At 43.4% G+C, this 15,649-nt stretch overlaps 1 protein-coding gene across 1 annotated transcript in view; it reads left to right on the top strand.

Moving 5' to 3' along the window:
- LOC310782483 (neurexin-2-like) overlaps positions 1-15,649 on the top strand; it is a gene marked incomplete at both ends in the record, with an annotated part of 239,450 nt that overhangs the window by 56,156 nt on the left and 167,645 nt on the right. Inside the window, 3 exons of the mRNA XM_083643153.1 lie at positions 14-443; positions 2,321-2,704; positions 9,083-9,286. Of these exons, the coding sequence (XP_083499279.1) occupies positions 14-443; positions 2,321-2,704; positions 9,083-9,286 (1,018 nt within the window). The remainder of the gene's footprint in view (positions 1-13; positions 444-2,320; positions 2,705-9,082; positions 9,287-15,649) is intronic.

Raw genomic sequence — 15,649 nt, 5'->3', positions numbered from 1 at the left:
CTTGTTTCTCAAGGTGGTTTACAAGAATAATGAGTTTAGGCTGGAGCTGTCACGCCTCGCTGAACAGAGAGACCCTAAGGTCAGTATCCACGGTGACCTGGTATTCCGCTGTGAGACTGTGGAAGCCCTGGAGCCGGTCACCTTCGACACGCCGTCTTCCTACCTGACTTTGCCCCGGTGGAACACCAAGAAGACCGGCGCCATATCCTTTGACTTCCGCACCACAGAGCCCAGCGGCCTGCTGCTGTTCAGCCACGGCAGCCTGCAGGGGGAGACATCTGACAGGAAACCCAGGGCCGACTACTTTGCCACAGAGTTGCTGGACGGCTTTCTTTACCTGGTCATGGACATGGGCTCCGGCAGCATCAAGATGAAAGCCGGTAACAAGCGGCTCAACGATGGGGAGTGGTGCCACGTGGATTTCCAGAGGGAGGGGCACAAAGGTAAGAGAGGTTTTCATCATATATATATATTTATAAAACGGCTCTCTCAAATCAAGCAATCTGATTGGTTCACAGCCATTGTATAATTCCAGTAACCGAGTTCAATAACCCATGGCCATGGGTTATTGGTTGCCATGGCAACTCTCTTACTAAGAGAGTAATAATAAGGCTTACCTCAAATGACAACGTAGAAAAAAAAATGGCGGAGACAGCTGTCAGATCCTTGTGAATCGATCTTCGCTTATAACTTTACTAATACTTCGCAGAAAATTATGTTTTGTACAAGAATAGATGTGGGCTAATGTCTTCTTTGCAAAAGAAAGGCTGTTAACCCCGCATTTAACCCCGCATTTAACCCCGTAACGTTAGTTGGTGTCGGGCTTTGCAGAAAGCATTCAGCTTCTCAGCAAGCGCTGAGAATGCAACGCTGCCTGTCGGGGTTTCCAGAAAGCTCTCAGCTACTCAGCAAGCGCCAGGATTGGCCAATGTCAACTTCAGTCTCCAGAACGATCCAATCAAATCACCCGCATGTTCTTGCGGTCCCGCCTTACAGTAGTGTTTCAACTGACTCTATCAGAATGACATGCCAGTCGGAGTCGGACTTATAGTATTATTATTATTATTATATTATCATACTTGGAAACCGTTTTATAAAAGCAATATAGCACTCGAGCTGCGTGTGTTGTGGAATATATCCCCCTGCTCAGCAGTTATCCCACTCGGCCTGCGGCCTCGTGGGATAACAGCTGATCAGGGGGATATATTTGGCACAACACACTGGCTCTCATGCTATATTGCTTAAATATATATATATATATATATATATATATATATATACAGTATATATTCCCTGATTTTACCCATTTTCTCCCCAATTGTACTTGGCCAATTTCCCCCTGCTATCCCGGTCGCTGTACCCCCTCTGCTGATCTGGGGAGAGCCGTAGACTAGCACCATGCTTCCTCCAACACATACGCAGTTGCCAGCCGCTTCTTTTCACCTGACAGCGGGGAGCTTCACCGGCAGGACGTAGCACGTGGGAGGATCACGCTATTCCCACTAGTTCCCTTCCGCCCCAAACAGGCGCCCCGACCGACCAGACCAAGCCACATACCCTCAATCCTGCTTCCCACTCGCAGACACAGCCAATTCTGCCTGTCGACGCCCGACCAAGCTGGAGGTAACACGGGGGTGCGAACCTGCGACCCCCGTGTTGGTATGCAGGAAATCTACCGCTGCACTACCCGGACTCCAGTGAAAAAAGGCTGTTGACGAACATTTTTCATCATAGTTTTCATCAATTAAATTAACACTGATAAGCTGTGATATCTCCATGTGAAATCGCATAGATCAATTTCTCTTCACTGCAGTGAAACATGCACGCATACTCTGTTGTAATTACAGTTTTATTTTTAGTTGCTGTCTATGCATGACATTTAGAAAATTATCTTAACCTATTTCAGAAGTGGCCAATTATACAGTTGCCACCTCATGTGGTGAAATGTCTGCCCTTATTAGTAGAACCTTCATAATTAAAGAAATATACCGTTATAAATACATTGCCTTCTATTTTTTTTCAAGTAGGATAATATAACAATGATCTGTCAGAGTTGTCATTTTTTCTTTCTTCACTTCACCACCAATGCAAGTTTTAGTTTTCCATGTTCACAAATTCAGCTTTAACTCAAAATGGGACTAAGGACTCCTATGACAGTTTCTTTATCCACACAAAAAAACAGCAGGGACAAATGTCCGCACTTCCTAAATCTCAGTTTGTTCTCACTTGGTCCCTTGAGACACGCGTGTCCTCATTTTCTGCAATGCACATATTGTACTGTATATGTCCAAATTGACTCACTGGTCATGCCGGCCTGCAGGCTTTATCTCCGTCAACGGCCAGAGCAGCCCGTTCTCTGCTAATGAAGGCAGTGAGATCCTGGACCTGGATGGGGACATGTATCTGGGAGGGCTGCCTGAGGAGAAGCAGGGCCTCGTGCTTCCCCCTGAGGTGTGGACGGCCTCCCTGGGCGTGGGCTATGTGGGCTGTGTGAGGGACCTCTTCATCGACGGACAGAGCCGGGACATGTGGAGGCTGGCGGAGGTCCAGGGCGCCACAGGGGTCAGCAGCTCCTGCACCCGAGAGACTCACATCAGGTGCACCAGGGACATGTGCGCCAATGGTGGACAGTGCAGAGAAGGCTGGAACCGCCATATTTGTGACTGCGATGGCACTGGCTACCTGGGTCCCAACTGTGAGAACGGTAAGAGTCGTTTTGGTTGAAACAAGGCTTTTAGTTTCAACTTGACGACATCATACTGTATGTGATGACATAAACATTCTAAATTGGCCATAGCCCTATTTCCTTTTGCAGTGTTTGCTAATACAATAACTGACAGGAAATAAACTTTAGTCCAAACTGTTCCCTAGCAACAGAATTCTGGTGAAACGGTCTATAACATTTCTTGAATGTGTTTCTTTGATATTCCTTTAACTGTGGCGGCCCCCCATAGCTGGAAAATTACCCGCACAGCTAGAAAACTATAGACACAAAGAAAATGAATCATCCAGCATTATTGCTCCATCCTCCCAAGCAATAACAATTATATTTGCAATTCGGGTACAGTCCCCCATACACTATATAGCCTAATAATTTATCTGTCCAAGTAACAACCATTCTTAAACTCCTGGATTGGACCTGGGAAGAGGAAACCTGTGGCTGAAATGAGCCCCACCCCAACATCTACCAGATTTGAGACATTCAGAAGGTGAATTACAGTGTCTTTCCTTTCGTTCTTTATGAATGGATTGTCCATGGGGTGAACTGATGAATTGCCAGTGGAAGATATCGCTGTTCTTCTATTAGAAATGCAGGGCTGCTTCATCAGCCTGAATCACTCTGCATTTGCCATGCAGATCATTTTCTCACAGAGAAGCCCAATTACGCAGATCCATTGGCCACTAATAGTATGAGGGATATATGAAATCCTCCTTGTGTTGCACTGTGATGGGGATAAATCCCTAGAAAATATGATTGCTACTGTTATCGTCTTGCAATAATCTTTTTATGCTCCAGGCTTTTTCTGCCATCTGCTGCGACTGATGAAAATTGCAATCTAAAATTACAGTATGCCACACCTGCAATATACTGTATGAACTAAAACAAAACAAAAATGTATATTCTTTACCCCCTAGTCTATTGCATAGCATTGTCAATTGGCAAAAATTATTTTGTCTCAGTTTTACTAAAAGGCAGTAATATAAAATCCATGTATTACAGTTTGGTTGTGAAAAGGGCGTCTTTGACTTTGTAAGGATTTATCACATCACATGACCAGGAAATCCTGTTTGCACTCCTTTTTCCATGAACTGATAATAATAATCTTTGAACCTCTGGGGCAGATTTGCTGCAGCAAATCCCAAAACAGAAGTGCATTCTGGGTCAAAAATAGAAAGTGTCTAGTCAAGTCAAGTCATTAACTTGACTTGACTAGACTCTTTCTATTTTCTATTGTATAGCCCTAATTCACAAGCATGTCTCAGAGGGCTTCACAGAAAATATGTCTAGCTAATTCTAGCTGACAACAGTAGCAATTACAGTAGTAGTAATAATAACACATTGAACAATCATAATAGAGAAATATAGAAAATATAGAAATATAGAATAGATGGGTGCCATGCTTTAGGGTAGAATGGGTGCCATGCTTTAGAATAGTGGGGGAGGAGAGATCAGGAAAGGGAGGAGGTGGGGAGGGTGCAGGGGAGGGAGAGCAGGGGGAATGTGAGAGGAGAGAGCAGGAAAGTGATGAGGTGGGGAGGGAACGGGAAATGTGGGGGAGGAGAGAGCAGGGAAGGAGAGGAGGTGGGGAAGGAGCAGGGAAAGGGGGAAAGAGGAGAGAGCAGGAGGAGGGAGGGAGAGCGGGGGGATGTGGGGGAGGAGAGAGGAGGTGGGGAAGGAGCAGGGGAAGGGGGAAAGAAAGAGAATGGGTGCCATGCTTTAGAGTAGAATGGGTGCCATGCTTTAGAATAGTGGGGGAGGAGAGTTCAGGAAGGGGAGGAGGTGGGGAGGGAGAGCAGGGAGAGTATGAGAGACAGTATGAGGAGAGAACAGGGAAAGGAGGGGATGCCATGCTTTAGAGTAGAATGAGTGCCATGCTTTAGAGAGTGAGAGAGGAGAGAGCAGGAAAAGGGGGGAGCAAATCAGACAATCTGACTACTCTAGCCATTAACCGGAACTAACTAGAACACAGGGAATCTAGCTAATCTACAGCCTAGTCTGCCCTTAGCCTGAGCACTATAACAGGTCTACAGCCTACAGTTACACTGTAGCTAATCTATCGCCTAACCTAAGCTATTCTAACCTACCGGCATCCCTCGACTAGTGATGGAGAGCACCGATGCCCCCGGCCCCCGCCCCCACACACATAAGGCGTGGGAGAGAAGGCCAGGCCGGGACACAGCGGAGCCCCCCTCCACCCCCAGTGCATGCAAGGAAACCTTTCCACCACATGGATTGCCTCAGTGACTGGTTGGCTGAGGAGGAACCTTGTGAGGGCCGATGTACTGTAGGGTCTCAACTATGGACCCCGTCTGGGGACCCCCCTCCAGGATAGGCCGAGATGATGCCGGCTAATCATTTCCTGTCTATACTGCTGGGACAACTGATACTAAACTACAAAATCAAGTCTAAATTTATACTGATACTGCTGGCTTGAGACAGCCCGCTCAGCAGTTCAGGACTAAGTTTATTTAGCGGATATTAGATATTCTGTCCATGCTACTAGGATGACTAATACTATACTGCTAATTCAGGTCTAGGTAGTCTAGGTCTCAGTTTAGACTAATACTGCTGGCTTGAGATAGCTCGCTCAGCAGTTCAGGACTTTCTATCTAAGCTACTGGGTTGACTGATGCCATATTATTAAATTAGGTCTAAGTCTAAGTTTATACTGCTATTGCTGGCTTGAGACAGCCCACTCAGCAATTCAGGATTATATATACTCAACAGCTAATAAATGTTTCCAGAGAATGACACCATCAAACACAACCATCCAACACAAAATAAATGAGTTTGAGTCTAGTTTTGAAGTTTTCAATAGAGCCAGCTTCCCTAACTGACAGAGGAAGCTGGTTCCAGAGATGTGGAGCATGGTAACAAAATGCTCTGCTACCTGCTGATTTTTTTCTTAATTTTAGGGACGGTAAGATAATTACTGTCCTGTGAGCGGCGGGTACGCGTGGGAACATAAGGAATGATTAGCTCAGATAAGTACGGGGGTGCAGCGCGTGCAAAGATTTATAGGTTAACAGAAGCCCCTTAAAGTCCGATCTGGCCTGAATTGGGAGCCAGTGGAGGCAGTTATATGATCAAACTTCCTAGTTCTGGTTAGAATTCTAGCAGCGGCGTTTTGCACGAGTTGTAATTTATTTGTGCTACAAAGTGAAAGGCCAGAGAATAAGACATTACAGTAGTCGAGTCTAGATGAAACAAAGGCGTGTATTAAGGTTTCGGCATCCATTGCATTTAGCAAGGGACGGATCTTTGAGATATTGCGTAGATGAAACAAAGCTATTTTAGTGATTTCCTTAATGTGAGCATCGAATGAAAGTAGAATCAAAGGTAACACCTAGGTTTTTCACCTTTGAGTTTGGAGTAATTACGCAGTTCTCAATATTCAGACTAAGATCATTGAGAAGCGGAAGTTGGGTTTTTGGGCCAACAACTAGTACGGTAATTCAGTTTTGTTTGCTTTTAGTCGCAAGAAATTTGTAGACATCCAATCTGTAACAGCAATTAAGCAGGATTTAAGATTAGCGACTTGAGAGCGATCGTCTGGTGTAATTGGTATATAAATTTGGGTGTCATCGGCATAACAGTGGAAATTAATGCCATATCTATGGAAAATTTCGCCAGGAGGCAGTAAGTAAACGCCAAAGAGTAACGGACCCAGGAGTGATCCCTGCGGTACACCAAACTCCACTGAGGAGAATGTGGACATAATATTTTTATGAGACACAGTGTGTCCTGTCAGATAAATATGATTTTCGCCAGGATAGGGCAGCACCCCGGATACCTACATAGTTAGATAAGCGGTTTAGGAGGATGTTATGATCGATTGTATCGAAGGCCGCGCTTAAGTCTAATAGAATGAGAAGAGAGGAAAAATTTGTCTGACACGAGGACAAGGTCATTGGTTACTTTTGTAAGAGCAGTTTCAGTACTATGGAGCGATCTAAAACCAGATTGAAAGGGATCGAGAAGTTTATTACGTGAGAGGTAGTCAGTTAATTGGGTAGAGACTACTTTTTCAAGAACTTTAGAGAGGAAGGGGAGATTTGAGATTGGTCTGAAATTGTTAAGAACCTCAGAATCCAGATTTGGCTTTTTAAGTAGAGGTTTAATTACAGCAGATTTGAAGGTGGCAGGGACAATGCCAGAGGATAGAGAGCTATTGATAATGCTAAGTAAGGGGGGGGGGGCTAATATTGGAAGAAGTTCCTTAATAAACTTTGCAGGGAGAGGGTTGAATAAACAGGTTGTACATTTAGATGAACATACTATTTTAGAAAGAGCATCTAGAGAGATAGTCTCAAAATGCGAGAGTATGGTACTCTCATCTAAGGTTCTTAGAACAGGGCTAGGAGAGCGGTTAACACCCTTTGTGAGTACTAGAGAGTTGCTAATTTCATCTCTAATACAGATAATTTTGCAGTTAAAGTCATTAGCTGTAAATGGAGACTTTGTATTGGGGAGGGTTTGCGAGTAAGATTTGCGACTGTGTCAAATAGAAATGTTTGATTATTTTTATTAGTGTTAATAAGATCTGATAGGTAGGAGGCTCTAGCAGCGGAGAGCATACGTTTGTATTTCAATAGGCTATCACTCCAAGCTAGTTGATCGACTTCGAGCTTGGATGAGTGCCATTTACGTTCTAGTTTTCTGCATGTCAGTTTTTGTGCGCATGTATCGTCAGTATACCAAGGCGAGGGTTTTTTAGGGTGGCGGATTTTAGTACGTAAAGGTGCGATAGAATCAAGCGAGGCGAGTAGGATTGAGTTAAATTCGTTAATGGAGTCGATTTGCTCTGGGAGAGAGGAAAGGAGGAAACAAATCAGCGAGTTCAGTGGGAGTGGAACTATCGATACGCCGGGCGCTATATGTATCGGCTAGGTTTGACTGCCGGAAGGGCAGGTCAATTTTAAATTGAATGAGATAATGATCTGACAGTGCTGGAGGGTGTGGCAGGACTGACAGATCTGAGACGTTAATACCATGAGCGAGGACGAGATCAAGCGTGTTGCCGTTAGAGTGCGTTTGTTCATGAACCAGCTGAGCAAAGCCAAAGGTGTCGACTAAAGACAGAAAGGCTTTGCAGAGTGGGTCAGTTTTACAGTTTACATGAATATTGAAGTCGCCGATGATAAGGATATTATCCGTGCGGATTACGAAGTCAGAGAGAAAATTGGAAAATTCATCAATAAAAGATTAATAGGGCCCAGGTGGGCGGTAGAGCATAACTAGGTAGAAGGCTCCGAGGCCAGCTACATGTATATTAGAGGGTCTCATGGTAAGTATCTCACAGCATGAGAGCTTATACTTTTGATCCTGCAAAATACTTAGTTTTGAGTTATAAATTAGGCCGACGCCCCCACCATTTCTTGACATTCTGGCAATATTCGAATTGGTAAAGTTAGGGTGGGAGGCTTCAATGAGTGGAAGAACAACGTTCGGCTTTAGCCAGGTTTCGCATAATCCCATAATGTCAATATTATGTTCAATAATTAAGTCATTGACCAGCAGGGCTTTATTAGTGATTGATCTAATATTAATGAATGCGAATCGAATATGTTTATCGTCCATGATAATAGTTTTAGAGCATTCAACACCAAGAGTAGATTTAATCTTAATTAGGTTAGTGTTTAATGTTTTGAGGGGTGGGCGAGAGCGGCGTGAGGGGACGGAGAAACCGTGTTAATTTGAGAGATTGTCGTACAATACGGAGACGGAGCGGCGGTAGTAACAGTCGGGTTAATAACAATAAGGTTTGGGTTGGGGTTAGGATTTTGCAGAACGTTTATGGGTCGGTTACTAGTAATAGTGCGGTGCGGACGGAGCACAGTCTGTATTGGATAAACTACGTTAATTGAACTAGCAGACTCCATAACCGGACAAGGACAACTAACAGGCTGTCTAACAGCCTGTGACCCTGCATGTTGTGGGTGAAACTGTCAGTCCTGGATAGTAGTCTGGGTCTGCCTTAGGCAACTATCCAGGTTTTTTGATAAAGTACTGGCGCCCAATGGGGTAGGGTGGATGCCATCCACCTTAAGCATGCCAGTCTTGCCTCTAAAGGAGGGCCACTTATCTAAGAATAGATAGCCCTTATCAGCACAGTGTTTGGCCAGCCAGTTGTTGAGCCAGTACAGCCTGCTAAAGACGTCAGAGTTAAGTGTGACAGGGAGGGGACCAGAGACAATTAATCGAAGCCGACTCATCTTGCTAGCACAGTCTGTGTGCAAGGAATTTGCAATAGTTATGCAATAGAGGGCTAAATGCTACTTTCTGTTTATAACTAAGTGTCATGGAGCCCTCTGGGTTTCGATACCTGCCGCTAACCCTTCCTGTTCCTGGACTCCATAGAGGCGACGGTGCTGAGCTATGACGGCAGCATGTACCTGAAGGTGGTGCTGCCCAGGACTTGGCACACTGAGGCGGAGGATGTGTCCCTTCGCTTCATGTCCCAGAGGGCGTTTGGGCTGCTGATGGCCACCACCTCCCAGGAGTCAGCCGACACCCTGCGTCTGGAGCTGGATGGGGGCCGGGTCAAGCTCACTGTCAACCTGGGTAATGCTGCTGCAGCAGATGGGGGCAGATCATAACACCTCACCCTTCAGGGCCTATCAGTCAGCCAGTTAAGAGTCCTCACGGTCCATACCCATCACCATACACAGTAACTGCAGTTGCTTGAAAAAGAGAAGCGTCCTCCTTGAGTTTTTGCACATTGTTTTGCGATTGCATTTTCCAGAGCGGTTGGGGATAGGTTGTGTTAGATTTACCCAGTAGATTAGATTGTATTGAATCCTAAATTACTGGAGTGAATTATGAACCTTTACATTTCAAATAGCCAGGGCCGGATTAACACAGTCTGATGCCCCAGGGTGACCCAGACTTGAAGTGCCCCCCCCCTCCCCAGCCCCCGCACACACACACACGTAAAAAGTGAAATTTACTCTGGCAATAAATACCACAGATCTACATGACTGTACTGCTAATATTGTTTAGAGGTCCTATATGCAGAAAAATTCAGAATAGGCAAAAAATTAAAAAATAATGCATGCAAAAAAACAGATTTTTTTTTGGGAAGAATAAAATGGATTAGCATGAAGTGAGCATGTCTGTAAAGGGAGACTTGTGGGTACTCATAGAACACATTATCATTCAGATATCTTGAGGTAACAGATCAAGGGACTCCTTTGAATATGGCCATGCCCGTTTTTCCCTTGCCAAAATTTTGTCTAACTTTGGAGCGGTATTTAGCCCCCTTCCTGAGAAGCTAGCATGTCATGGTTGGTATCAATGGATGCCTTAGGTCTTCTAGTTTCATATCAGGACGTTCGCTCTACCTTTAAAAGTGAGCCCGGTACAGCCTCTGAAAGACCGTAAAAGTAGCAGCAGAATCATTTTGGCTGATGCCCCAAGGCAGCTAATGCCTTGGGGCATCAGTGTCCCAGGACACTCACCCTGAACATATAGTTGCTAATCCGGGCTTGCAAATAGCAGTAAAAATCTAGTTTGCAAATATGTTAGTGCTAAAAAGTTAAACATTTCATAATGATAGGGTAGTCAGACTTCATATCCGGGTTTTCCTTAACTTCTTAATGTCTTTTCTGCCATCTGTTTTTTGATTTGTTTACATCAGGAAATCAGAAGCAGTCCCAGACTTAAAAGTCACTATTCTTCTTAATAGTTTGTCCTTCCCATTACTTAGGTAATGTTTTTAAATATGAATTATATTCATATATATATATATTAATATATATTAATATATCATTATTTCATTTGTACTGCACCATTAAAATGCAAGACAACATTGTGTTAAATTAACGTTTTTGGTTCATTCTGTTTCATTTACTGTATAAGGTTAAGGTTTTTGGTTCATTCTGTTTTATTTACTGTATACGGTTAGCGTTTTTGGTTCATTCTGTTTTATTTACTGCATAAGGTTAACGTTTTTGGTTCATTCTGTTTTATTTACTACATGTTTTTGGTTCATTCTGTTTTATTTACTGTATAAGGTTAACGTTTTTGGTTCATTCTGTTTTATTTACTTCATAAAGTTAACGTTTTTGGTTCATTCTGTTTTATTTACTGCATAAGGTTAGCGTTTTTGGTTCATTCTGTTTTATTTACTTCATAAAGTTAACGTTTTTGGTTCATTCTGTTTTATTTACTGCATAAGGTTAACGTTTTTGGTTCATTCTGTTTTATTTACTACATAAGGTTAACGTTTTTGGTTCATTCTGTTTTATTTACTGCATAAGGTTAATGTTTTTGGTTCATTCTGTTTTATTTACTTCATAAAGTTAACGTTTTTGGTTCATTCTGTTTCATTTACTGCATAAGATTAGCGTTTTTAGTTCATTCTGTTTTATTTACTGCATAAGGTTAGCGTTTTTGGTTCATTCTGTTTTATTTACTGCATAAGGTTAGCGTTTTTGGTTCATTCTGTTTTATTTACTACATAAGGTTAATGTTTTTGGTTCATTCTGTTTTATTTACTACATAAGGTTAATGTTTTTGGTTCATTCTGTTTTATTTACTGCATAAGGTTAACGTTTTTGGTTCATTCTGTTTTATTTACTACATAAGGTTCATGTTTTTGGTTCATTCTGTTTTATTTACTGCATAAGGTTAACGTTTTTGGTTCATTCTGTTTTATTTACTACATAAGGTTAATGTTTTTGGTTCATTCTGTTTTATTTACTGTATAAGGTTAACGTTTCTGGTTCATTCTGTTTTATTTACTGCATAAGGGTAACGTTTTTGCTTCATTCTGTTTTATTTACTGCATAAGGTTAACGTTTAATTGGTTAATTCGCCCCCCGGAACAAAAATAACCAGTTTCACATGGACGTGAACACACAAAGTCCTGCTGTGCGCAACCAGGGTACAGGCATTTAAATTTAGACTGTTTCATAACCAGCTATACGTTCCTCTGAATTTGTGCCACTAGGGGGCCTGACCCAAGGATGGATCTACATGACTGTGGGGGACATGTTGTGGAGGTCGATGAAGAAATAATTGTATACGAGGGATCAGCCGATCAGCAATTTTGGAAAACAAACTGCGTCGCTGAGTGGAAACGGGTAACTTTATAATGGGACCCTATGTAGCCAGCCTTGAGTGTCTCACTCCAGCTGGCTGTGCTGTTTACCAAATTCACTTTGTTTTAAAAACTGCGACAGTTCACACAACCACTGGGTGAAAGTGCAGCAGAACGAGGCGGTGCGTAGCAGCGTTAAAAGATTCAGGGCCCTATCTTCCCAACGGTGGTCATTTTGCGTTAGCGCCCGTTTTGCGCTGGAATAGCGGCGCGCAAAGCCCTAATTGTGGGCGCGTTGACCCGCTGCGCTTCACGTCATCTCGGCGCACATCTCCGTATAGGCGTGTTTATGCCCAAAAGCATTGTGGAGGTGTGGTCATGCCCATAAAACCACAGCGTCACGTCAGCAGCTTCCTCCTCACTGAGACAGACTAGAGTGATAGAGAGAAAGAGGGAGAGATGTGAGGCTGTCATGCATAGAAATCAAATAACATGCTCATGCCCACCTGTGAATCACCTGTGTATTATTGCCATTTCACACGCTGAAAAAGGGCTGCTGCCCAAACGTCTGTATGGACGTAGGCTATGCTTATCCCTTTTCGGGCTCTCTTCTCCTGCATCTCCGCTGCGGGGCTATACTGCATGCATAATTACGCAGCGTACTGAGAGCCGCGATGAGTGATGCTGCTCTATTTGAAGTTGAATTTCGTTCCACCAGCACACATTTTATTAATCAGCTATTTTCTATTCGTTTCTATTAATATATATACATGGAATCCCACCAATTTAGGTTCATTTTCCCCTTGGCGCACATAAAGACACATGCTTTGACAAAACCAGACATCGAATTTTCAACAGTTAACTTTTGCAGTAGCTAGGCCTATAGCTTACTGCCTATTATGAGGTGAGGCAGTATGCCCCGTGTCTCTCTCTCTCTCCCCTCGACGAGGGAAGTGGAGAGGGCTATTGCGGTGCTATTAAACGTATAATGGTTGGAAAAGATCAACATTTGCTTTTTATTTTCTCCTACCCTCTCCTACCTAAAGTAATCTAATGTTACACCGGCACAGACCTGTATGGTCGGGAATTATGTAGCCTAATAAAACCAGATGAACGAATTCTCATTTTTAAATCAAGATGTGTTTTTTCTGCAATGTAGCCTATAGTTGAAAATCAATGTGGCATTCTGAGGAGGGAAGAGTGTCTGTGTGCACGAAGTGTTGGAGAGAGAGAGACATCCATGCCGTGCGTATGTATCGAAGCAAGGATTTCCTGCACTGCACGGAGAATACTTTGTGCGCTCAGGCGTACGCCTGGCGTAGTGGGGTTGTTTGCGCTAAGACCAGCTATTTGCTGGCGTTAAAATTGAGAGCACCCAAGGCCACTTTTCACATTGTGCTGGAACGCCTATTTTGGAACGGGCAACGCCCAAACCTCTCCTTGCGCTCGGAACATACCGACGGTATCTTCCCCGCAGCGCTAAATGACACGCGTGACAGATGATATGCTAGAGCTGTGTCTACACCTGTGTTTAACACATCTTCTGTTGCGCAGCACAACAGCTGTCAGCTTAATTGTTTGATTTGGTTAATTGGCGGTTTACTTTTATGGTCAATGACAGAGACAGACGAGAGAGAGCGCGCGCTTTTACGCATAGACCAATTGGTTTTGGAGCCTCCCTCCAATGCGCAAAAGGCTGAAGCATGCTGCTTCATCCAGGGAAGCTTTCGAGGTGATGATCAGGAGAGAAACAATTTAATTGTTCAGTCTGTGGTAAATGTTTTGGTCAAAAAGGAGAGATGAAGTCACACATGATATTCCACACAGGAGAGAAACAATTTAATTGTTCAGTCTCTGGTAAATGTTTTTGCCATGAGCAAAAACTTGAAGAGACACATAATAGTTCACACAGGTGAGAAAGAATTTAATTGTTCAGTCTGTTTTCAAGTGTGTTGTTGTAATGTTTAAATAATTTACTATATTGTCAAGTGTTTCTAAGTTCTACATACAGGCGTTACAAAATGTGATGTGTTTGTTCAGGGATGCATGAAGCTGGGGGCGGGAGGAGAACAATATGAAGCGATGAAGGTTGGGGTAGTATAGTTCCTGCAAGAAATTCAAACCACTTTCACCCCTGCACACAACTTTACTTTACTACTTCTGCTCTCACTCAGAATGTCAAAATATAAGCAATGTGATGTATAGTTTTTGAGATATTAACGTTTGTTTGGCACAACTCATAATCGTTAACTGCTGCGGGGTTCCGCATTTCTGGGTGGTTGTGATGTCACGCTGATTTGTCCTATAGAAAAACTCACTAAAAACTGAACCCTCTGTATTTTCAGACAATGGTAAGAGGATGATGATTTATTTTCATGAATGAAACATGAAGTACAAAATGAAGCAACTACATGTACTTGAATCATATTCATCACTACATTAAAAATAGATTTTTACTGTTATTTCAAATTTACACCTTCATGTGAATGTACACAATGCCCGTTCTAATTAGTTAGAATAGAATACTTTTGATCAATCTAACACACACAAAAAAACTTTTTTAAACGCAACAAACCGTGCAAAAACTCAGGGAGATGGCACCTTTTTGAGCAGCTGTATGTGTATATGTATATTCTGCTTTCTCTCCCTCTTTTCTTCCTTATCTTTTACAATATCTTGCTCTCTCTCTCTCGCTCTCTCTCTCTTCTTCATGCACTGGTCAGGTCCTGTCTGACTGTCTCAACTCTTTCAGCCCTTCAATGGCTTGTCTGCAGTTCCAGGAGAAGGCAGTCGGAGACCAGACCAGTTACATTACCACTTTAACATGAATTACGTCTCTGACCAATTTTTACTTCCCCCACCTTCAGAGGAGGGGTGTAACAGGTCGCAATATTCACGGTTCGGTTCTATACAACACAGTGGTGTCACGGTTCGGTACATTTTCAATACAGCAAAAAAGTAGACATAGCAGAGAAATGTCCTTGGTTTTGATTTTGATTTGTTTTTTACTTATTTATTATTTTCACAGTCTAGTTTAAATTTAAACTATAATGTTTTTAAGCGGTGCAGCCACTTCTATAAGTAACATGTGTGTCCATCCGTTATAGCCGAGATGTAAGCACGGGCTTTGAGCAGTGCCCTGAGATGAGCCAAGATGTCTGTAGCCTGTAGTCTAAGCCCCTCCCCCGACTCCACACTCCACATTGGCATTGGGGAGAAATTGAAAGGACAGAGAGCAGAGTGGCCGGTGAAACATCCACACAAGCACGCACGCACACACACAAACACACGCACGCACGCACACACACAAACACACGCACATGCGCACGCACGGCATGGGGGGGAAACTTGAAAGGAGAGAGAGGAGAGCGGCCGGTGAAACACGCACGCACGCACACAGTGCCAGAGAGAGGGGAGAGGGTGTAGAGAAGCAGGGTCTGACCTGCGCAAACCTGCGGCGCTTACTTCACCACCTGGGTGTGATTTTTTTTTTAACACCTTTCGTCTTTTTCGTCTCAGTTTTAGTTGACCATGATATCTTTGTAGAAGACGTGCACTGTTCAGCAGTGAAAGATTCGTTCGGCTTGCAATGTGTATTGAACCTAAAGCCTCGTACCTAAACAGATCAATACGAATGTGCGTGTTGTTACACCCCTACTTCACAGTCACTGGCCTGTCCAGCTTAATATTGCTTCACTGAACAGAGGGTGCCAATGATGGACACACACACACACACACACACACACACACACACACACACACACACACACCTACAGTAGCTAGGTTCTCTGGTCCCTGGCTGTCTGCTTCCACTGCTCTGTGATGGTTGACAGCTTGAGAGCACTCCTCAGCCACATGACTTACACCAATCTGACCGTGCAGCC

Source organism: Poromitra crassiceps, assembly GCF_964638095.1.
Source record: "Poromitra crassiceps genome assembly, chromosome: 1".
Classification (NCBI taxonomy): Eukaryota; Metazoa; Chordata; class Actinopteri; order Beryciformes; family Melamphaidae; genus Poromitra; species Poromitra crassiceps.
The sequence above is the reverse complement of the archived record's forward strand: the minus strand, read 5'-3'. Positions and strand labels throughout refer to the sequence as shown.